General features: G+C 37.7%; 1 protein-coding gene across 2 annotated transcripts in view; it reads left to right on the plus strand.

Moving 5' to 3' along the window:
- Positions 1 to 19375, plus strand: part of LOC125334157 (transformation/transcription domain associated protein) — a 77815-nt gene that overhangs the window by 53632 nt on the left and 4808 nt on the right. For both annotated transcript variants that reach the window (XM_048320716.1, XM_048320717.1), the window contains 8 exons: positions 565 to 665; positions 3357 to 3558; positions 4620 to 4784; positions 6221 to 6311; positions 7779 to 7978; positions 8737 to 8998; positions 14796 to 15021; positions 16293 to 16510. In XM_048320716.1, coding sequence (XP_048176673.1) covers positions 565 to 665; positions 3357 to 3558; positions 4620 to 4784; positions 6221 to 6311; positions 7779 to 7978; positions 8737 to 8998; positions 14796 to 15021; positions 16293 to 16510 — 1465 coding nt within the window. The remainder of the gene's footprint in view (positions 1 to 564; positions 666 to 3356; positions 3559 to 4619; positions 4785 to 6220; positions 6312 to 7778; positions 7979 to 8736; positions 8999 to 14795; positions 15022 to 16292; positions 16511 to 19375) is intronic.

Consider the following 19375-nt stretch of genomic DNA (forward strand, 5'->3'; position numbering starts at 1 on the left):
CCAAAGCAGTTAATGTCCTCTTTGAACTGGATACTGTGAACATATTAAAAATTAGCTGACCCAGAAGTAAAGTGGGAGTAGGTTTTTTGAAATCCTCCAAGATCGATATATGGAAGGGACTTTGAAAATGGCATTATTGGTGATGGGAAGAAACAACAGTGCTGCAAGACTAACTGAAGCTCTAAGTCAGTTCTGAGTGTCTGACTCATGAGTGGTGAAGTAAATCGTATGTGTTGATAGGGTAAAAATGTGATTTTAGGCAAAACTCACTGGCATGTGGTTGATCAGCAAACAAACCTTGTAATATATAACAATATAAATAATATTACAACATAAACAAGGTGGAAAAATAACCTGCTAAATGCTGTCTGTAGTATTTGGTTTGCACAAGCCAGTGGAAACTTAAAATTGTTGTCAGTCTGTATTTTTTAAAATGAAAATGAAATACTAGAAAGTTGCGCTATTTAAATTTCAAGAGAATATTTTAGCTGTTGTTTTATGGCACTTTTATTTAATAAATCCTTCCCTTTTAAAAGACTTTTCTCACTAAGGCTTATTTAACAGGGTCTTGAAGTTATTGAATCAACCAACCTGAAGTACTTCACCAAGGAGATGACTGCAGAGTTTTATGCATTGAAGGGAATGTTCTTGGCACAGATTAACAAGTGAGTATGCTGGCTGCAAGAGGCACCAGCACACATCTGAGAAAAATGCAGCTGAAGTATTCAACACAGTATTTGAGCAGAAAAGCTGTTCCGTATCTTTATACCAGTCTAAAATTTCTCACAATTCTGTAACAAAGTAAAAGTATCTATGAAAGTTCCTTTGCAGTTTGAAGATGTAATGATTGGTCATATATTGGAAGTGTTTTAGGAAAGAAGTAGTTACAGCAAACCTTGCATGAGTTGATTTTTTTCCCAAGTTTTATATTTCAAGGAATGAGATAAGGTAGGGAGAATAAGTTTGTTCAAAGCTTTGCAGTTCACGATAATTTTTTTTCCTTCCCTTTTTCTGTGAGTACTTGGACAAACTGATGTCTAACTGATGTCCTTGTGTAGTTGGCAAAAGGAGGTTACTTGAATTATGTTCTTTATAATTATCACATACAAAACCAAGGAGAAAAGGTTCAGTCCATAAGCTTACAGCTACTTAAACAAAATTAACCTCTGTTCCTCTCATTTCTGTTTCATTGTCTTTGGCTGTCTTTTTAATAGCTGCAGCTGGTGAAGGCACAGGGAAATCTGTGGTGGTGTAGCTTAGGCAAATCTGGTGTGTGATGCAGTGTGGAAATGGAACATTTATTTCAGACAATTGAACTGAAAACACTGATGTGGTGTGTTGGAGTCATCTTGCACTGCAGCAATTAAACACCCAGGTGCAAGCCTTGCTCTCACACAACTATTTCTGTAATGGTTTTCCTTTGTCCTGACAGGTATTTTATGATTTTGAGGAAGATCTCTCTTTAATTCAATAAATAAATGTCTCATCAGTCAAATTTTGTTTGGTGATGCCAAAAGGACCCCTTCAGATTTCAACAGCTTTTAGTGGGCATGGGATTTAATGGCAGTTTTACTACGTGTTACATATGGGTGGAATAATTCCTTTACCACTGCATTGTGGCCACTTATGGAAGGAAATCCATCAGGTTTTAAGCTGTACACTGCAACCTCACATAGCAATTCAAGTCAGGAAATGATGAATATCTTCTGTGGATACAAGAGAGAATTTTAAATAGGCAGAATGCAATTACCTTGATGGAAAGTACAGTGGGCTTTTATATGGTCACAGGCTTAATTGTAGTTGAGGTGTAAGGAGAAGAAAATGTGCTTCCCCCATATTTTAAAATTTTTTAAAGTTCTTGCAGAGAATTGTCTCTATTTGTTCCTTCAGGATAAAATGGATAAAGGTTTCTGTTTAAAACATGGCTCTGACGTGTACTGAGTTTCTTAATCTTACCAAAAACCACACAAGCATTTTTTAGCACTGCAGTTGAGGTCAGGGATTTAGGAAGGTTTCAGTTAGGCCCAATGGCAGTGTTGAACCTGAAAATGGGACTGCTGATTGATTACCTGTGTGTCAGCGAAACTGAAGTTAGAGGTCACCTCTGCTCCTGCATCCTCCTGTGCTGCCCATTGGCTGGGCAAGGTTATAGAAACCATTTAAAAAAAAATCATCTTGGGTGTCAAGAGTGATGGATTGTAGAGTGGGAGGAAGGAAAACGGACAGAGAAGTCCCTTTTTTATAAAGAGGAAGTAGTGATACAAAGTCATCCATCAGGCTGCTGCTGGGCTGGTTGACTTCAAACCTTCATCCAGGGTGCAGGAAGCTTCTGAAGGCAAGGACACCAATGCAGCACAGAAACTAATACATGACAGACAAAGCTGTTTTCCTTTTTAGAGTTATGCCTCAGTAGCTGGTCATTTTAATTTAGTATTATAATCCTCCAAGCTAATATTGTTATGTTAAAAATACATTACATGTAACCTCAAAAAATGAGTCAAACAAGCACTATGTTACCTTCATATGGTTTATTTCAATGCTTATTCTGCAAGGGAGAAGTGAAGCTCTTTCTGTTAATAGGGAGTCTTGAACTACTTTAAAAGTTTCTTCATTTTGGTAATGCTTATGTGAGTTTTCTCATCCTTTACTTGTATACCTAAGAAGTAATACAGATTCAAGGACTGGATATATATTGGGATGAATCAGGCTAAATTTTGGACTTGTAACACTTGAGGAAACGTGGAGAAAACCTCAGGAGTAACAAACAAATAATCTTTTGGTTAGCCAGAACTGTGTGATTAACCTTCAAATTCCTTCACTTTTCCTGTTGAAAAAATAAACTTTTACAGCTGTGGGGATGAGGAACTGACTGTTTCCAGAAACTGTTGATTGTAAAATTTTTTATGACTTCACTGGAAAAGGAGTTAAGCAAGATGCAGTCCTCTGAAAGATAACGTGTGTAACATCTTCCCAGTGTTGCTTTACTCCTTGTTTTTGCTCAGCAGAGCAGCATGTTTAAATGATTTTGCTTCCACTCCCCTGGTGTTATCATCTTTCTCCCAGTTTCACTGCTTGGGTTCCCACTGGGGTGCACTGGAAGTTTTTTTTTCTTTTTTTAAAAGAGAGGTTTTTAACACTTACAAAACTGTTTCCATTATGAAGCATTTACTTTTGTAGGTGCTGAACTTTAAGGAAAGCAACGACAAAACAGTTAAAAGGGACCTTACTAGAGAACCTAATGCAAAACTATCACTAAGTATTAAGAAAGTAATTGCTTGCCCTATCAGAAATCTGACTTACACTACAGGTAGTTACTAAATTATATAAAACTCATATTCTTACTTGTCACCATGCAGGTCTGAAGAAGCAAACAAAGCTTTTTCTGCAGCTGTGCAAATGCACGACGTGCTGGTGAAAGCCTGGGCCATGTGGGGGGATTACCTGGAGAATATCTTTGTGAAGGAGCGGCAGCTGCACCTGGGGGTGTCTGCCATCACTTGCTACCTGCACGCCTGTCGCCATCAGAACGAGAGCAAATCAAGGAAATACTTAGCAAAGGTGAGGTCTAGATGGCTGAAAAAGAATCTGTGCAATTAGAGAGAGGGTTACTGATGGAAAGCTCTAATTTAGGTGGAAAGGCTGTGTGTGGTTGGGCTGGTTGCACATAACTCATCTTGGGATGTTTTACTTCATTGGGATGTCTGGGGTTTCCTTTAGATGTGGAACCTTTCTGTAGGAGGAAGAGGACAAATCACATCCAGCATTTCTGCTACATAATGGGGTGAAATAATTGCAAAAGGGCATCCTTTGCTCCTTTAAAAAGTAACATAGTTTGAGGTCTGTTTATCATTACTATGGGTAAATAATATTGATTTTTACCTCAGTATTGCATTTTATTCAAGATAATCCTTTTCTGTTTTACTCTGAAATTCAGCAAACTTTTGGCTAAAAAAGCTATTTGTAGTATGCATTTCTCAGTTTGAGGATATTTAATCTCTTTCATGAAGGAAATTAATATAGCAGACCAAGGAAGTCAATCTGTTCTGACCATGAAACAAACACAGAAAATATTTTTTGAGATTAAAAGTGGCCTCAGTAGCACTCTGAATTTATTGGTCTCCCTGTCTGGTTGCATACCAGTTAATGATTTGAGTCAATGCTTAATATATTTACATATAAATTAAACTAGAAAGAAGTATCATTAGGGGTGGACAGTTAAAATAATTTAGAATACCCAAAGAAATAATAAATTCTTGCATCAATGTTCATTTATCTCAGTTGCACATTTTAGGTTCTATAAAAATGCCTAAATTTATATCTACACCCCTAGCCAAAAACCCAAAGAATTTCTGGAATGCAGTCATCTTCATTTGCTCTTTTCTGTCTTGTTTCACAGCAAGGAGTACACTTACATTTAAATTTTAAATTCTTAATAATTTCTAAGGGAAAAAATAACATTGGCCAGGCATAGTGAATGTAAGTTCTGGTCTCTGAGGCAGCTTTAAAACTTATAAGGACTCCACAGTCATATTAATAAAGTATCTCTGCTTTTGTGCATCGTAATGATTGATGGGTCTTAAATTTAAGCACTGAGAGATTCTTTTGGAATTCTCTTCCAGGTTCTTTGGCTGCTGAGTTTTGATGATGATAAGAACACCTTGGCAGATGCAGTGGACAAGTATTGTATTGGTGTCCCACCCATCCAGTGGCTTGCCTGGATCCCACAGCTGCTGACGTGCCTGGTTGGCTCAGAGGGCAAACTCCTCCTCAACCTCATCAGTCAGGTACAGAAGATAATCTCTAATTCTTTATTGTCTGTAATCTTTGTTGGCAAGATGAGACACAAATATCTTTTAAAGCAAATTACAAAAACGCCAGGCTTTAAAAATGGTATTGTTTGCAACTGTTGATGTGTTAAACAGTGGTAACTTCTGTCTTTAAGGAGGGTATTTTAAATTTCAAAGTGAATTTTACTTGCTGAGATTTAATCCACTGAAATTGTATCCCTATTTGCACGAGGCACTATAGCTGTCCTTCTGGAATTCTATTTAATATATTTTTGTGAATGCTATAGAACACACAAAATACATAGTTAAAAATACTTGTAACATAGGAGTAGGGATAAAGAATGGTTAACTTTAGTAGCTAAAGCTTGGTATTGTCTGGCAACACCAGTGTGCTCGACTGCCTTCTGACAGAAATAAACTCATTTCAACACATTGTAGCCACTTTTATATTTGTTGAGATCTGTATAAAGTCTTTTGAAGTGAGTGCTTGCTCAGCAGTTGTAATCTAGTTGGAGCTTCGACTTACAAATATCACAGATACTCCTGTCTGTCTTGCCTTTAAACATCAGGTACATAGAAAAAACATGAAATTAAAAAACATCGTATTTTCTGTGTTACTATTTTAAAACTCTGCAATTCTCTTCAATTAACTTTTGAGTTACAGCCTGAAGCATTTGTGTGTCAGGTTAGTGATGTGCCATAAATACCATATTACTGAACAGTTCAGTTCCATTGCAATATTTCTACCACTTACCATATCCATTTGGATGGAGAAAGGATCTATGATTTAGTAAAATTGTGGCTGGAGAAGCCTCAAATGATGTCTTAAGATGTGCTCTATTGCAGGTAGTAGACACATGGTTTCTTTCCTTTAATAGATACTGAGATTTACAGATTTAAATGGGTTGCTGAATGTTAACATCTCTTTAGGGTTTTTTTTTTAATGGAAGCCATAAAATCCTGTTTTTATTTTTGGGTGCAGTTGGTATCCCCTTACATTAAGTGCCACAATTAGGTGGAGTAAAGTTACTCTCTAATGGGCTTTCTTATCAAGTATTGTGGGGCTTGCTGGGAATTGTGGCCTAATTTAAAGACTAACCACTGTCATTATGTCTGTTTTTCTTCCATTATGCACATGAGTAAGATCTTTGAGCTGGCCCAGCTGGGGCTCTGACATTATGCTACTTTCAGGTTTATTAGGCAATATGATCTGGAAGCTCTAATTAGGTAATGTCTTAGCAGTGTGTGCAGGGAGCTACCAATTCATCCTCTTCGGGTTTTTCTTACACAAAGAATCTTTAATTTCCATGAGCTTTTATTTAACACAAAGAGCTGATTATTCCTGAATTAGACTCATTTACAAGAGAATCTGTCCATGTTGATGTGATCTATAGTCAGTATTCCTTAACTGAGAAATGTGTATCTCCAAATAGGTGGGAAGAGTCTATCCCCAAGCTGTTTATTTCCCTATCAGGACCCTCTATTTGACCTTGAAGATAGAACAGCGAGAGCGCTACAAGAGCGGTGAGTTTGGTCCTGATAGAATTGCTTGGGCTCTTTGTAACTTAATTGTTATGTTGTGTTCCTCTGGATTTTACAGAGAAAACAGATTCTTTAGAAAACCCACTTAGCGAGGCTAAGGAAGAAAATTCTTGATAAGCTTTGCTTGCATTGATTTGTTTCTGTCAAGTTAAATCTGCAGATGGCTTGAGCTGTCTCAGATTTTCTTGTATTAAATACTCACCAAGAAGAGTTTAATCTCTTTCATTCTCGTGTCAATTATTGAGAATCACATGTTCTTTACTGGATGTTTATCTTGATAAATTTTTGGAGAAGGAGAAAATTCTTGGTTTATAAATACAGGAGAGTGTCACAGTTTTTTAAGATTCTCTTGTCTAATTTTCAATGGAAGCATGAACTGTGCAACATTCAGTTTGTTTTCAAAGAGCCACACTGGTAAAAATAATATCTCCATAATAACTTCTTATGGTTAATTTTCAAGTAAAATGAGCATCTAAGTTTACACCAGATAAAATCAATGTTGGCTTTGAGAAATGTTTGGGAAAGCATTCAGCAACTTGCACAACAACTGGCTTCCCAAGAACAAATCACATCTGGAATAGTTGTGTCAAATGATTCCACGGAAGTTAGTTGTTCTTTTGTCCCATATAATTTCCAGCAAATCCTGGGAGAGCTACTTGAAGAACTCTCATTTCAGCTCTGTGTTCTTTATTATAAAGTGCATTGTTTATTTAATTTCCCTTTCCACTTGGGAATTAGTTCACTTAATTTCTGTATAAAATTTGAAAGGGCACTAATTAAATAATGTTTTATTTTTCTTTGGGTGCTCCTTTGCAGAAGGAGATGCCCACATGCCTTAATAATTTATTCTTATCCAGCAACAGTAAAATATTTCCCTGTAGGTTCTGCCAAAAACCACTGCTGGGTGGGTGGGTTGGTTGTGTGAGTTAGTGGGGGTCATCTGATAAAGCAAAACTCTGCTGATCACTGTCTGATACAGCTGTCATGCTAGAGATGTTTTGTGCTAAAAGATACAGAATGTGACAATTTGTCTGTTGTTGGCATGAACATATTTATTCTTTAGTTATGTGTGAAAGGTCTCCCCAAAATGGAAGGGAAAAAACCACCCATAATTCAGATTATTTGATCCTCTATGAAACAATGTCTGTTACTTCAAGAGCATAGGTTGGTAATGTAAAAGCTACACCTCCTATGTAGTTTTGAGGAGTGTTTATTTTGCTTTAATGTTGGAACTCTGTACCACTAAACAGCATTTGGTGCAGAGTTTTCTCTACAACACCCCAATTTTCTTTCTAAAAAAAAATTTTCTGAAACTCAGTAAGTAATACATAATTAATACTTAATGTAAATCTCAAGCCAATTCTTGGAATGATTTATTTTATTTCACATGGGCGCGTATCAAGTTTGTGAAAGGTAATTCTTCCTTCCTTTATAATGTTCACTTTCCAGATTCAGGGCAACAGCAGCCAAGTTCAGTTGGAAATCAGTCCCACTCTGCCTCAGACCCTGGGCCCATCAGAGCCACTGCCCCAATGTGGAGATGCAGCAGAATTATGCACATGCAGCGGGAATTGCATCCAACACTTCTGTCCTCCCTGGAAGGCATTGTGGATCAGATGGTCTGGTTCAGAGAGAATTGGCATGAAGAGGTATTTGGCTTCAATACACCTTCATATGTATGCATCATATAAGGGAAATTTAACTGCAAAATATTTATCCAGAATTAATTTTAAACATGAAAGCATAACTGTTTGTTTTGATTAGTAAACTGATGTATTTGTAGAAGTAACTGTTCTGACTGGAGTTTAAGGATCTTGGTTATTTCTGGGAGCAGTACAGAGGCTTTGCAGAACTGTTAATGTGATGAATGCCTCTAGCATTTAAGCTGTTGCTCATACTAAGTGAAAATATATATTGTTACACTGAGTTTCAATGATACCAGTTTCCTTCGTGAGCTGGTGGTCTGTGACAGGTGGTGATTGTTACCTGAAATTTGAATTACAACAGAGAGCAGATGGACCTGCCACTCTGCTGTTATTTGCTTCTCAAAGTGTTGGACTATTCTGTTCTGTCTCCCTAGCAGAGTGTTTATTTGAAGGTTTCCTTATATCACATTTTTTTTCATATATCTCAAAACATGAAATCTTAAAGTTACCTGCTGTTGAAAGGAGCAAGTTGTCCTTTGTGATGCAGCATTTCCCCCACTCAGTTTGTTTGCAATGCTGATGGAATTCAGTGCTGTTATTCTGATTAACCCTCTGATGCCTTTTAAAAGTAGAGTTTTGAGTAGATGTTTCTGAGAGGATAATTTTGCTATATAAAATGCAGTGTGGGAATAAATATTTGGTGTCAAATCAGAAGGCCTAATCTTCCTGACTATTTTGCTTTTTTTATTTTTCATCCTTAGGTTCTTAGACAGCTGCAGCAGGGCTTGGCAAAGTGCTACTCTGTTGCCTTTGAGAAAAGCGGAGCCGTTTCAGATGCCAAAATCACTCCTCATACACTGAATTTTGTCAAGAAGTTGGTCAGCACCTTTGGAGTGGGTCTTGAGAACGTCTCTAATGTGTCCACCATGTTTTCTAGTGCAGCCTCAGAGTCTCTAGCTAGGAGAGCACAGGCAACAGCTCAAGACCCCGTGTTCCAGAAGTTAAAAGGGCAATTTACAACAGGTAAATGTTTAAAATTTTTTTTAAATGTTGCTTTTAATCTCAAGAAAATTTTCCTCCAGTTCAGCTGTGAGGGCATTCTGCTTTTTAATTCCAATATCTTTCCTGAGAGAAACTTTAAAAAACAGCACCTTTGTGTCATTCAGCAAACCCGGAATAGTTTTGTTCCAGTCTTTTGTGGAGTAACAAATGTAATTCAGGTGGAAAACAGACATCAGTCTGGAGAATAAATATATTGTATTTTTATTATTGAAGACTCTCGTTTGATCACATATGTATTTAAAGATAAATTAGATTACTTCACTATAATATTTTTGCAATTTACACAGAACTGCCTGCTGTATGTGAGGGACAGTAATGATCTCTGTCTCTGTGATGCCAGAATTTAATGACATTTTCACTCCAGAACTCCGAACTGATGGTTTTATGTGAAGTCTCTCAAAACAGCCTACTTCTGATGAGTAAGATTACTTTAGTGTTTTGGATAACTAGATTATAAAAATTCTATTACCCAAATTTACATCACTGGTAAATTGAATCAATAACTTTAATCAGATCTAATAAAAAAGATACTTAAGGGAAGTAGCTTTTTGCTTCATTCATTTTCTCTTAACCAGTGGTTACATATTTAAGTATCTGATCTTGATTTAAAATTCTAAGAAAAGCTTGTTTACAAGCTTGATTTGTTTGGCGAAATGTGTTAAGGCCACGCAGCTCACATATGACAGAAGGTGACACTGATTGGCATCAGTGTTTTGGGTTGCCACAATTTTGAGTGTTGCATAAATAACTGAGAGTGTTTGACAAGTAGACTTGGGGTGTTTTTTCAAGCATTTTGCTGATAATATTGTGAAAATAAGGGAACTGATGGGAATCTTGTGAAAGTAACTCAGTTGTAGAAATGACCTACGTATCTTGTGCACACCGTGCATTGCATGATGTCCTTTCTGAGGCACAGCAGTTGCATGACAGCAGATAATGAAAGTCCTGAACCATATGATTAAATTTTTACTGGATGAAGTGTACTAGGGAGGGAAATGGAAGTAGAAACACTTTGTGTGCCTTTAATAGGAGCATACAGGGGGGGAAAAAAATCATTGGATAATGATTAATGGGATGAAATTTCACCAGTCCAAGTGCAGGATTCTGTACCTAGAACAGAACAATAGTGCCAGGTACAGGTGTAAATGGGGAGAGCAGGTACTTGGGGGTGCTGCCTGGCAGGCAGCAGGCTCAGTGTGATGGGTGGTTGCTGTAGATCCCTTCCAGCTGAAGTACTCTACATTTAATACAAGTCTGGACTTGGTTTTAATTTTTAATAATTGTTTATAGTCATTACATGGCAGCAGTAGTTTAGCCACTTGTTTATTGCTCTAAGCGTTGTTGATATGCTGAGTTTTGGTTGGATTTGAGTTATTTTTGGTCTGTCACAGTATCTCTTCCTGCTTCCTTTCCTGTGAGCATCAGAGAGATCTGGGGTTTCTGAGGTGTAAAGGAGAAGTAAATACACCACCAGACTCAAGTCTGCAATATCTGAAGTAATATTTCAAAACATTTCTAGAGAAACATTTAAGGAAGTTTAATTACACTTCAGTTCCAATTTTTTAGTGAAAAAATGGAGATGATTTCCAGTTTTTTACACTGTTTTTATTTTTTATTATTCTATTTTTATATATCTTTGTGATATATAAATGGCTGCTAAGCTTTTCAGATTTTCTCTCTTAATTAAAGAATTATATGGAACAACATATAAACCGAAGTATGACATAGGCCTGGTCATAAAAATCATGTGAAGTCGTTGAATGCGAAGTGTTTCTTAGTAAACTTCAGTTAAATAACAGTAATTACTTTTTTTTGAAGATTTAATGTTTTATTTTTCAAATATGATGAAATATGAATGTTTGCAGGATACCAGTAATTATTTTGCTTAGTGCTGGATTAGATTTTATTTTAATCTATTATATCCAGTGTTTAAATTTACAAGTTAAAAGTGGGAAAACAGAGGAAATTAAACCAATCAGCATACTTAATAATTTCTGTAGTTTAATTCATTATGCCTAAAATGAAAATAAGTTTTTTATTGATTTTGCAATAACAATAAAATGTATGTAAATAACTGAATAGGATTGTAATTACTGTACTGAAGATTGCAAAGACTATTTTAACATGATGAGAAACCAATTGTAGAGTGTGCCTAATGTGTCCTTCTGTCACTCTACAATGTTCATGTTTGTTTTTCCCATTCTCAGTACTAGTTGCATTTGGATGATGGACAGATAATTACAATGGTTGCCTTTCATTTCAAAAGTATCCAAGCTAAGGAGCTGCATTGGAGTAAACTTTTTGTCAATTATTCCCAGATTAATGTTGACAGCTATGTTTTATTGACACTTTCAACAGGGTTTGGTTGCATAATCATTTCCATCAACATCAGGGTTGTATTTTGATTTCTGTTTGGAGCCACTGGGGACTCTCACACCATCTTATGTTCTAAATTCTAAATTCTGCAGCAGTGTGGACTGTTGGAGCTGTGATAGGTCATCTTTACCCCATCCTAATGTTATATTATAAAAACAAATTTTCCTTTGAATTTTTTTTCTGGAACTTCAAATGCACAATTCTTTGACTATCTGTTCTTTGTTCTTTCTCTCCTTTTCTGCTAAACCTTTTGACATCAAAGAATAGAAAATGCTGAAAAATGCTCCCTTTGAGAGCTCTCTCAGCAGTGTAAGCAGCAGAAAAGCTGCCTCAATTGTCCTTTTGTGGGCAGATGATAGTTTACAGTTTGGATCAGCTTCTTTCTGCAACCATCTCTCCACTCAAGCTGAATATGAATGGACCAAAATACACCCTTGAAGGGCACAGTAATTTCCTTGAGACTTTGTCACCCAGCACAATGAATTCTTCACTATACATGGTAGCTCTGTAGTCAGGAGGAAGCTCTTGAAACCCAAATGTGGCTCTGAACTGGGGGGAGAGGGCAGGGGAAACGGCTCTGCTCATTTTCAGCTTTTTTAAGGATTTTTTTTCCCCCTTTTTGCTCAAGAATGAACATAGCATACTTTGCTAGCTCTTTCTTTGCTTCCCTTGTAATTTTTAGGTAACAGGATGTTATGCAGGAAATCCTGATGAAGAGATGGATAATATTTGACCTTGGTGTCTGGTCTGTTCAGTCTTGGTGTTCTGGAGCTGAGAGATAAACCAGAAGTCCTGCTCCATATTTCTGCTCTCCTGTCACTGAGATTTTTCATCTTTGTTGTTTTTTTCCAGAAGTTCTTGTGCGATTAGAAAGAAGTTTTGGGAAGTAGAGTATATAAATGTTTGAATAATAACTTCAAAAGCAGGACAGCACTTCAATTTTGGAGAATGCTTGGATCTTCTTCAGTGTCATGGGCATAAAGAATTGGCCTGCTTTGTGCAGCTGAACTTACAACTCAGTCCTCAGGGATACCTTACATGAGCTTGGCTTTTTAGCTGGACATCCTTGAGGTGTGAACCTTTAATGGGATCAGGCTTTTCCTATGGTCAGAATATCTCAAAAATCTTCAAATGAACTGTTGCTTGCTCAAAAAGCATTAATGCTTTTCATTGATTACAACTATTTTCTTCCATGGTGTTTTTCTATAGTTCTGGAGTCTTAATTTGGAGGTCTTTGTTAATGCCATGTTAGTGTTCTGTAGGTCGAGGGGACTGGGGGGAACAGAGGGTTTGGTACTCCAGTTTTGGTACCTCCAGTGTGTTTTTTGGTGTTGCTTCCTGAGAAGTCATGGTACAGCCCTCAATCAAAGAGTGTTGAGAGCCATCAGGATTTTTTTAGGTTGGTCTCACTGGGAAGAAGATTGTGCCTCATTTCTCCTTCTCTTGAGAGTGGCAAGAAACTTCAGCAGCATTGAGCAGAGACAGAGCAAACTGCTTCCACTGCAGTCTGTGCCATGGCCTTCAGTAAAAATCTCCATTAAGGACGAGGGGGAAAACTTCCCATTCTGTTTAGGAACAGATGGTGCAAGTAGTGAGGTGCTTCAGACCAGTGTGTGTTGGCTTGAGAGAGGTGTTCTCCAATGCTAAGTACTGAAGAAATGTGGGATTTTTGAAACAAAACCACTGTTTATATAGATTAAGATGTCTGCAAAGCAGAGAGACTTTGTACACAAATAATGTTTGGTCTTGAATTTCCCTTTCTTCCAGCTGAAGTGATTTTTCTTCTCAGATGGGCTCTCTGTGACATGAGCAGAAAGACTAATTGAACTCTCTGTTTTTCCCATCTGCCACTGGGAAACAAAAGAACAACAAGAATCCTTAAATAGGCATTCAACAAACTAGAGCTGCTCTTGTGGTGAACTGAATGACTTTTTTTTGTTAGGAAAATATATTGATGTGTGTTTTTACCTCTTGGCTGATTCACATTGGCACAAAAACTAGTTGCAGTTTGAGGGTACTTTCCTGCACTTCAGAGATTTGGGAGATAAATGATGCAATAATTTTGTCACTTTGATGAAATGATTTACTCCCACTGCTCACTAGAGGGTAGGCTTGGGATTATAATAAGAATGTTTTACAGTGATATTGCAATAGATGCACTGCCCACAGCAGGCAGAAAAAGAAAAGGGAATATTACATCCATAAATATGAAACTGTATTTTTCATTATAGACTTTTTCTCTTATAGAAGTGGAAGGGATTTTGTGTGTGCTGGTTTTTTGCTCTGTTTTAGGCTAGTAAACTTAGGTCTTTCACTGAAAGCTTTCAGCATATCAGTTTGTTGTGGATACACAGTGAAATATGTTGGGTTACATGTTCTCTGATATTTATTTAAGTAACAGAACAGCAAAATGAAAGCAATCCTAGGCTGCACTGTTTTCTTTGCCATTAGCATCCTGGACTAAAGACAAGAACTTAGAAGAGTGTATGTATAGAATGGCAGGAACTCTGCTGGCTAAATGAATGTTCTAAGCTTGTTTGTAGGAGTAAGTCCTTGAGACAAGCAGAGTTTTGAAAAAAACTTTTATATGCAGCAATTGCTATGTGCACATACTTAATTCACTCTTGGCACACTAGCAGGCAGATGCTTGTAGCATATTTATGTGGTCAGGTTTTCTGAGCAGCACTCATGTTTGTTTGGTTTTCGGTATTTTTGTCAGCTTAGGAAAATACTGAGTGTACATAAGATATTGAAACAAAGGTTCTGCAAGAAAGTTTAAACTCATTTTTAAGACTTAGTTTTTTGTTGTATTGAATAATACTGAAGATTCTGTTCTGCTCTAGCTGTAAGTTTCAGAAATACTGAATTGATATTCTCTGGGGTTTTTTTGCTGTTGCTTTTTCACTTGAGACATGTTGAACTTAAAATGGCATCTTCCAGGAAGTAGAGATGAGTTTAAAAATTCAAGTCTTTTGGTTAACTGGCACAATTTGGGATGCCATACTTAATGAGGTTTACAGAGAACACTTTGTCTTCTTACCCAAGTGTATTTAGTCTTTCATTGTTGTGGCACTGAAGTGCTGAGCCATCATTTCATGCATGTGGTTTATTCATTTTCCCTCTTTTGGGAAATTCAAAGACACTTAATTGTTTATTTATTTATTATTTATTTGCTTTGTTCTGAAACTGTAGTGAGAGCGATGTTGGGAAGATGGTGGTGTTGTGGCCCAGAAAATGCTCAGTATTGCAGTGATTTCTATTACAGAAAATAGAAATATTCAACAGAGCCTGTCTTTTAAAGGCAGTTCAGCTTAGTGGGGATGTCTGTGTTTGGTTTGCACTATTGACTTGGGTGATTTGTTTTTGTTTGGCTTATTTTTAGATTTTGACTTCAGTGTGCCAGGATCAATGAAACTCCACAACCTTATCTCCAAACTAAAGAAATGGATCAAAATTCTGGAGGCCAAAACTAAACAGCTTCCAAAGTTCTTCCTCATAGAGGAAAAGTGCCGCTTTCTAAGTAACTTTTCAGCTCAAACTGCAGAAGTAGAAATACCTGGAGAATTCCTTATGCCAAAGCCAACACATTACTACATCAAGATAGCAAGGTAACCTAAAAATACCTTTTGGTAGCTGTAATTGTGAAAACAGAGAAGAAAATTAAAGCCCTCTCCATCCATGCACTCCGCAAAAGTAGATGGATATTTTATAGCAGATGGGTATTTTATATATGTATGTTACATATATAGAGTCAAACTTTGATATAAGACTTTTTTAAAATTTATAATTTATTCTCCTTCAATAATTTTACATTAGATCACTAAACAACTGTACTGTCCAGAGTATATTTGGTTTTCTTGTATGTTGGTATAAACTGAGATTAGTGCTTTCATTGTAATCAATAGAGATCCTATTGTTCAAAACAGTTACAAAGGTCTCATCACAGAATCACAGAATAATGAGGTTGGAAGAGACCTCCAAGATCTTCGAGTCCAACCCATGTCCTAACATCTCAACTAGACTATGCCACCAAGTGCCACATCCAGTCTGTTTTTAAACACATCCAGAGATGGTGACTCTACCACCTCCCTGGGCAGACCATTCCAGTACTTTATTATTCTTTCTGTGAAAAACTTTTTCCTAATATCCAACCTATACCTTCCTTGGCGCTGCTTGAGACAGTGTCCTCTTGTTCTGTCAGTTGCTGCCTGGTGGAAGAGACCAACCCCCACCGGGCTGCAACCACCCTTCAGGGAGTTGTAGAGAGTGATAAGGTCACCTCTGAGTCTCCTTTTCTCCAGGCTAAACAACCCCAGCTCCCTCAATGGTTCCTCACAGGGCTTGTGTTCCAAGCCCCTCACCAACCTTGTTGCCCTCCTCTGGACACACTCAAGCATCTCAATGTCCTTCCTGAACTGAGGGGCCCAGAACTGGACACAGCACTCAAGATGTGACCTTACCAGTGCCAAGTACAGGGGAAGAATGACCTCCCTGCTCCTGCTGGCCACACAGTTCCTAATGTAGGCCAGGTGCCATTGGCCTTCTTGGCCACCAAGGCACACTGCTGGCTCATGTTCAGTCGGCTGTCGACCAGCACCCCCAGGTCCCTTTCCACCCGGACACTGTCCAGCCACACTGTCCCCAGCCTGTAACGTTGTTGGGAATTTTTGTGGCCAAAATGCAGAACTCGGCACTTGGACTTATTAAACTTCATCCTGTTGGACTCTGCCCATCCATCCAATTGATCCAAGTCTCTCTGCAGAGCCCTCCTTCCTTCCACTAGATCAGCACAAGCTCCCAGCTTAGTCTCATCTGCAAATTTACTAATGAAAGACTCAATACCCTCATCCATGTCATGAATATCAAATGATCCTGGCAGGTTCATGCCGAGGGTGGAGATCGTGCAGAAGCACAACACGGCGGCTCGCAGGCTGTACATCCGCGGGCACAACGGCAAGATCTACCCGTACCTGGTGATGAACGACGCCTGCCTGACCGAGTCGCGCCGCGAGGAGAGGGTCCTGCAGCTCCTCCGCCTCCTCAACCCCTGCCTGGAGAAGAGGAAGGAGACCACCAAAAGGCATTTGTTTTTCACAGGTACCGCAAAGAGAGAGATCTGTGTTGTTTTTAAATGTAAGTTGCACTCCAAGGTTACAATCGCTGGAGGTTTTTGAATATTCAGAAGGTAAATTCACATCTGTGTGGGTGATTAGTCTTGTCTGGAGCTGTAGCACCCCTCTGGAGAAGTGCAGCTGATTGCATGGGATCTGGGGTGTTTGTAGAAGTGCTTATGTGCATTGCTTATGATACAAGTGCACTTGTGAATATTTAAGGCAGAGATGCCCACTGGGCCTGTTGGTGTGGAAATGGGTGCATGTACTTCAGAATAAACATTTAAAGACAACTGAAGAGGGACAGAACCAAACCTTTTCTCCCCAACTTGCGATATATGAATATTGAATTTCTTTTACGTCTTCCACGTAACACAGAAGAATTTTTTTCTTCTGAATTTCAGATATAGTTTCTGAATTCTCTGATACAATAATGTATCTTTGTAATTTTTGAATGTTATCCATAGTGATAGGAATTATCCTTTCAGGAATAGTTACTGACTGGTTACTTTTTGTCAAATAAAATAATCTGGATATCACATGGAGAACTTCTGTTGAACATACTTCTATGATCCTATAAAAGGTTACTTCTAGCTTTGCTGCCTGGCAATGCTTAAACATTGCAGAATTAACAAATGTAATGTTAGTCTGGTCTTAATGATGGGAAAAGACAGAGTTCCAATAGGATTTATGTGTATAAGTTGCCAAAATACATAATAAAAAAATTTTTTTTCAAAACAGAAGCAGTGAAAGAAGGCTGAGAACAGTGTTAATTCTTTTTCCTTGTGTATCTTGCCTTTTTCATGTGTCAAGTATAAATTATTATGTTTCTTTCATGAAATGAAAAAAGAAACAAAGAATATCAGTCTGGCAACTTGCTTGGTTTTGTGTTTCAGATACCACTGTAAATGCTTTCAAGTTCTTGTGTTCCAGATACTGAGGCTGTTGGCAAGTTCCAGCTTACGGCTGTATAACTACTTCATATTAATATATAAATACTTTGCATTTCAGAAGGTCAATGAATCATGTACTGACCTCATATAAGTGAGTTCTGCACATTGCATTGGTCAGTTCTAATAATCCCTGTTGGGTGAACAGGAAATATATTAACAGAGAAGGGAAACTTTAATTCAAGACACTAAGACAAAGCTGCTGCATTGCTGTTGTCTTTTTAAAAAGTGCTGAGATCTTCAAAGAAGTATGATTTTATCACTCCTTCTTGGGCTTATAGTATCTCTTGACATGAAGTTACTGTCAGGAGCTTAGGTAGGTGTATGATACAAGTTGCACGTAGAGCCTACAAATGCATATTTGAGTTCTGACTTCAAAAAGACCAAAATGTACAAGCCAAAGGATTTGTTAAAACAAATGGTAAATAAAGTGACAACAGTGTCATTGGAAAAGCCAGCTATTGAAGAAACCTTGTGTGTATTTGTCTAGGTGGGGATGAACAGAAGACTTGGTAGAATGATAAATTAACTGAGCAGCATAAAAGTGCAGGTCAGGTTTTTGATGTTTTACTGCTCATCAAGAAAAAGCCCAGTGGCTTCATTTTTCTGATTATTGAATATTTTTCTCTGTCTTCACTATTTTATTTAAACATCTATTCCTCAACTACCATATTTTTTCCTTCAGTTTTTTTGAATCACTTTAAATACCCTGATGAGCTAATCTTTGTTCTTCAGAATCATTTTTATTGACGTAATGCCAAAGTCCTGTAATCAGGTATTATGAACTGCTTTGCCTCAAAACGAAGTATTACCCTGTTGCCTAAAGGTAAAAAAAATAGGAAGAATGATGAGTGCTCCATTTTTTTTTGAAAATACAATTGATGTTTCTGTTAAGATTAAAAAAACCCTGCTGTAATTCCTTTTTAACCGAGCTTGCAAATTAGTTATGAGCACAGCAATGAAAACTTTCTCTCGATGCACTTCAGCTGATGATCGGGGCCATTGTGAGGAAAGAGACAACTCTTAGTTAAATTAAAAATTAAAATAATTTATTGAAAACAGAAGAATTGAAAAATTACAAAAATTAGAAAAATTTAAAAATTTGGGATCCTATGGCTCAGTAGATGGTATGCCCCAGGAGTGCAGGGATCTGAGATCTTCTGGCTGAGACAGCACTGGACCTCAGGTAGAGAAAAAGGACTTGCAGTGCTGGGCTGACTTTTGGCTGGTCCAAAAGTTGGAAAAAAGTTATTAAAGGCTCCTTAATAGGAGTAAGGCTTTTAATGCCCAGCACTGATGCCCACCCACAGCTAGTCTGCAGGGGACTCGCTCTCTGAACCGCGTCGTGTTGTTTTATAGTGCCTTTGCTCCGCCCCAGCCCGCCCACAACCTGCCCACAGCCCGCCCCTTCAGTTTAAAGTGATCGGTGCTTTCCCTTTGACAGATCATCTCAGCCCACCAATGGCGCCTCGTTGTCAGAGGGGTGGTATCAGTTGAGATAAGGGTGGTAACATGCCCTCATTAAAATTCAGGTTGCCGCGGAGCTTGCCTACAGGGCAATGGTTGAGGAGCTAAAAATAGCTGGTGGCTGTTAGAAACTGGGGCTTTGAGTTAGGGTGCAAAGTAAAAACACTTAAAAAATATTAAAATACATCCAACACATCTTAAAACACTTGTAAAATTAGACAATAAACATAGGAAAGATAACTCTTATAGTGTACAGGTGGTTTAAAGTTTGAGAAGGGGACATAACCTGGGAATTTTTAACTGGGAATAGTGCAACTCTTTTAATAAACTACCTTGAACAATTGAAAACACTGATAATGGAACTTGATTTTTGTACCTGGGCCCATGGGTTAATTTTAACATTCAATTTAAAAATATTTAACTCAGAATTAATT

This window comes from Corvus hawaiiensis, chromosome 16, assembly GCF_020740725.1.
Source record: "Corvus hawaiiensis isolate bCorHaw1 chromosome 16, bCorHaw1.pri.cur, whole genome shotgun sequence".
Lineage (NCBI taxonomy): Eukaryota > Metazoa > Chordata > Aves > Passeriformes > Corvidae > Corvus > Corvus hawaiiensis.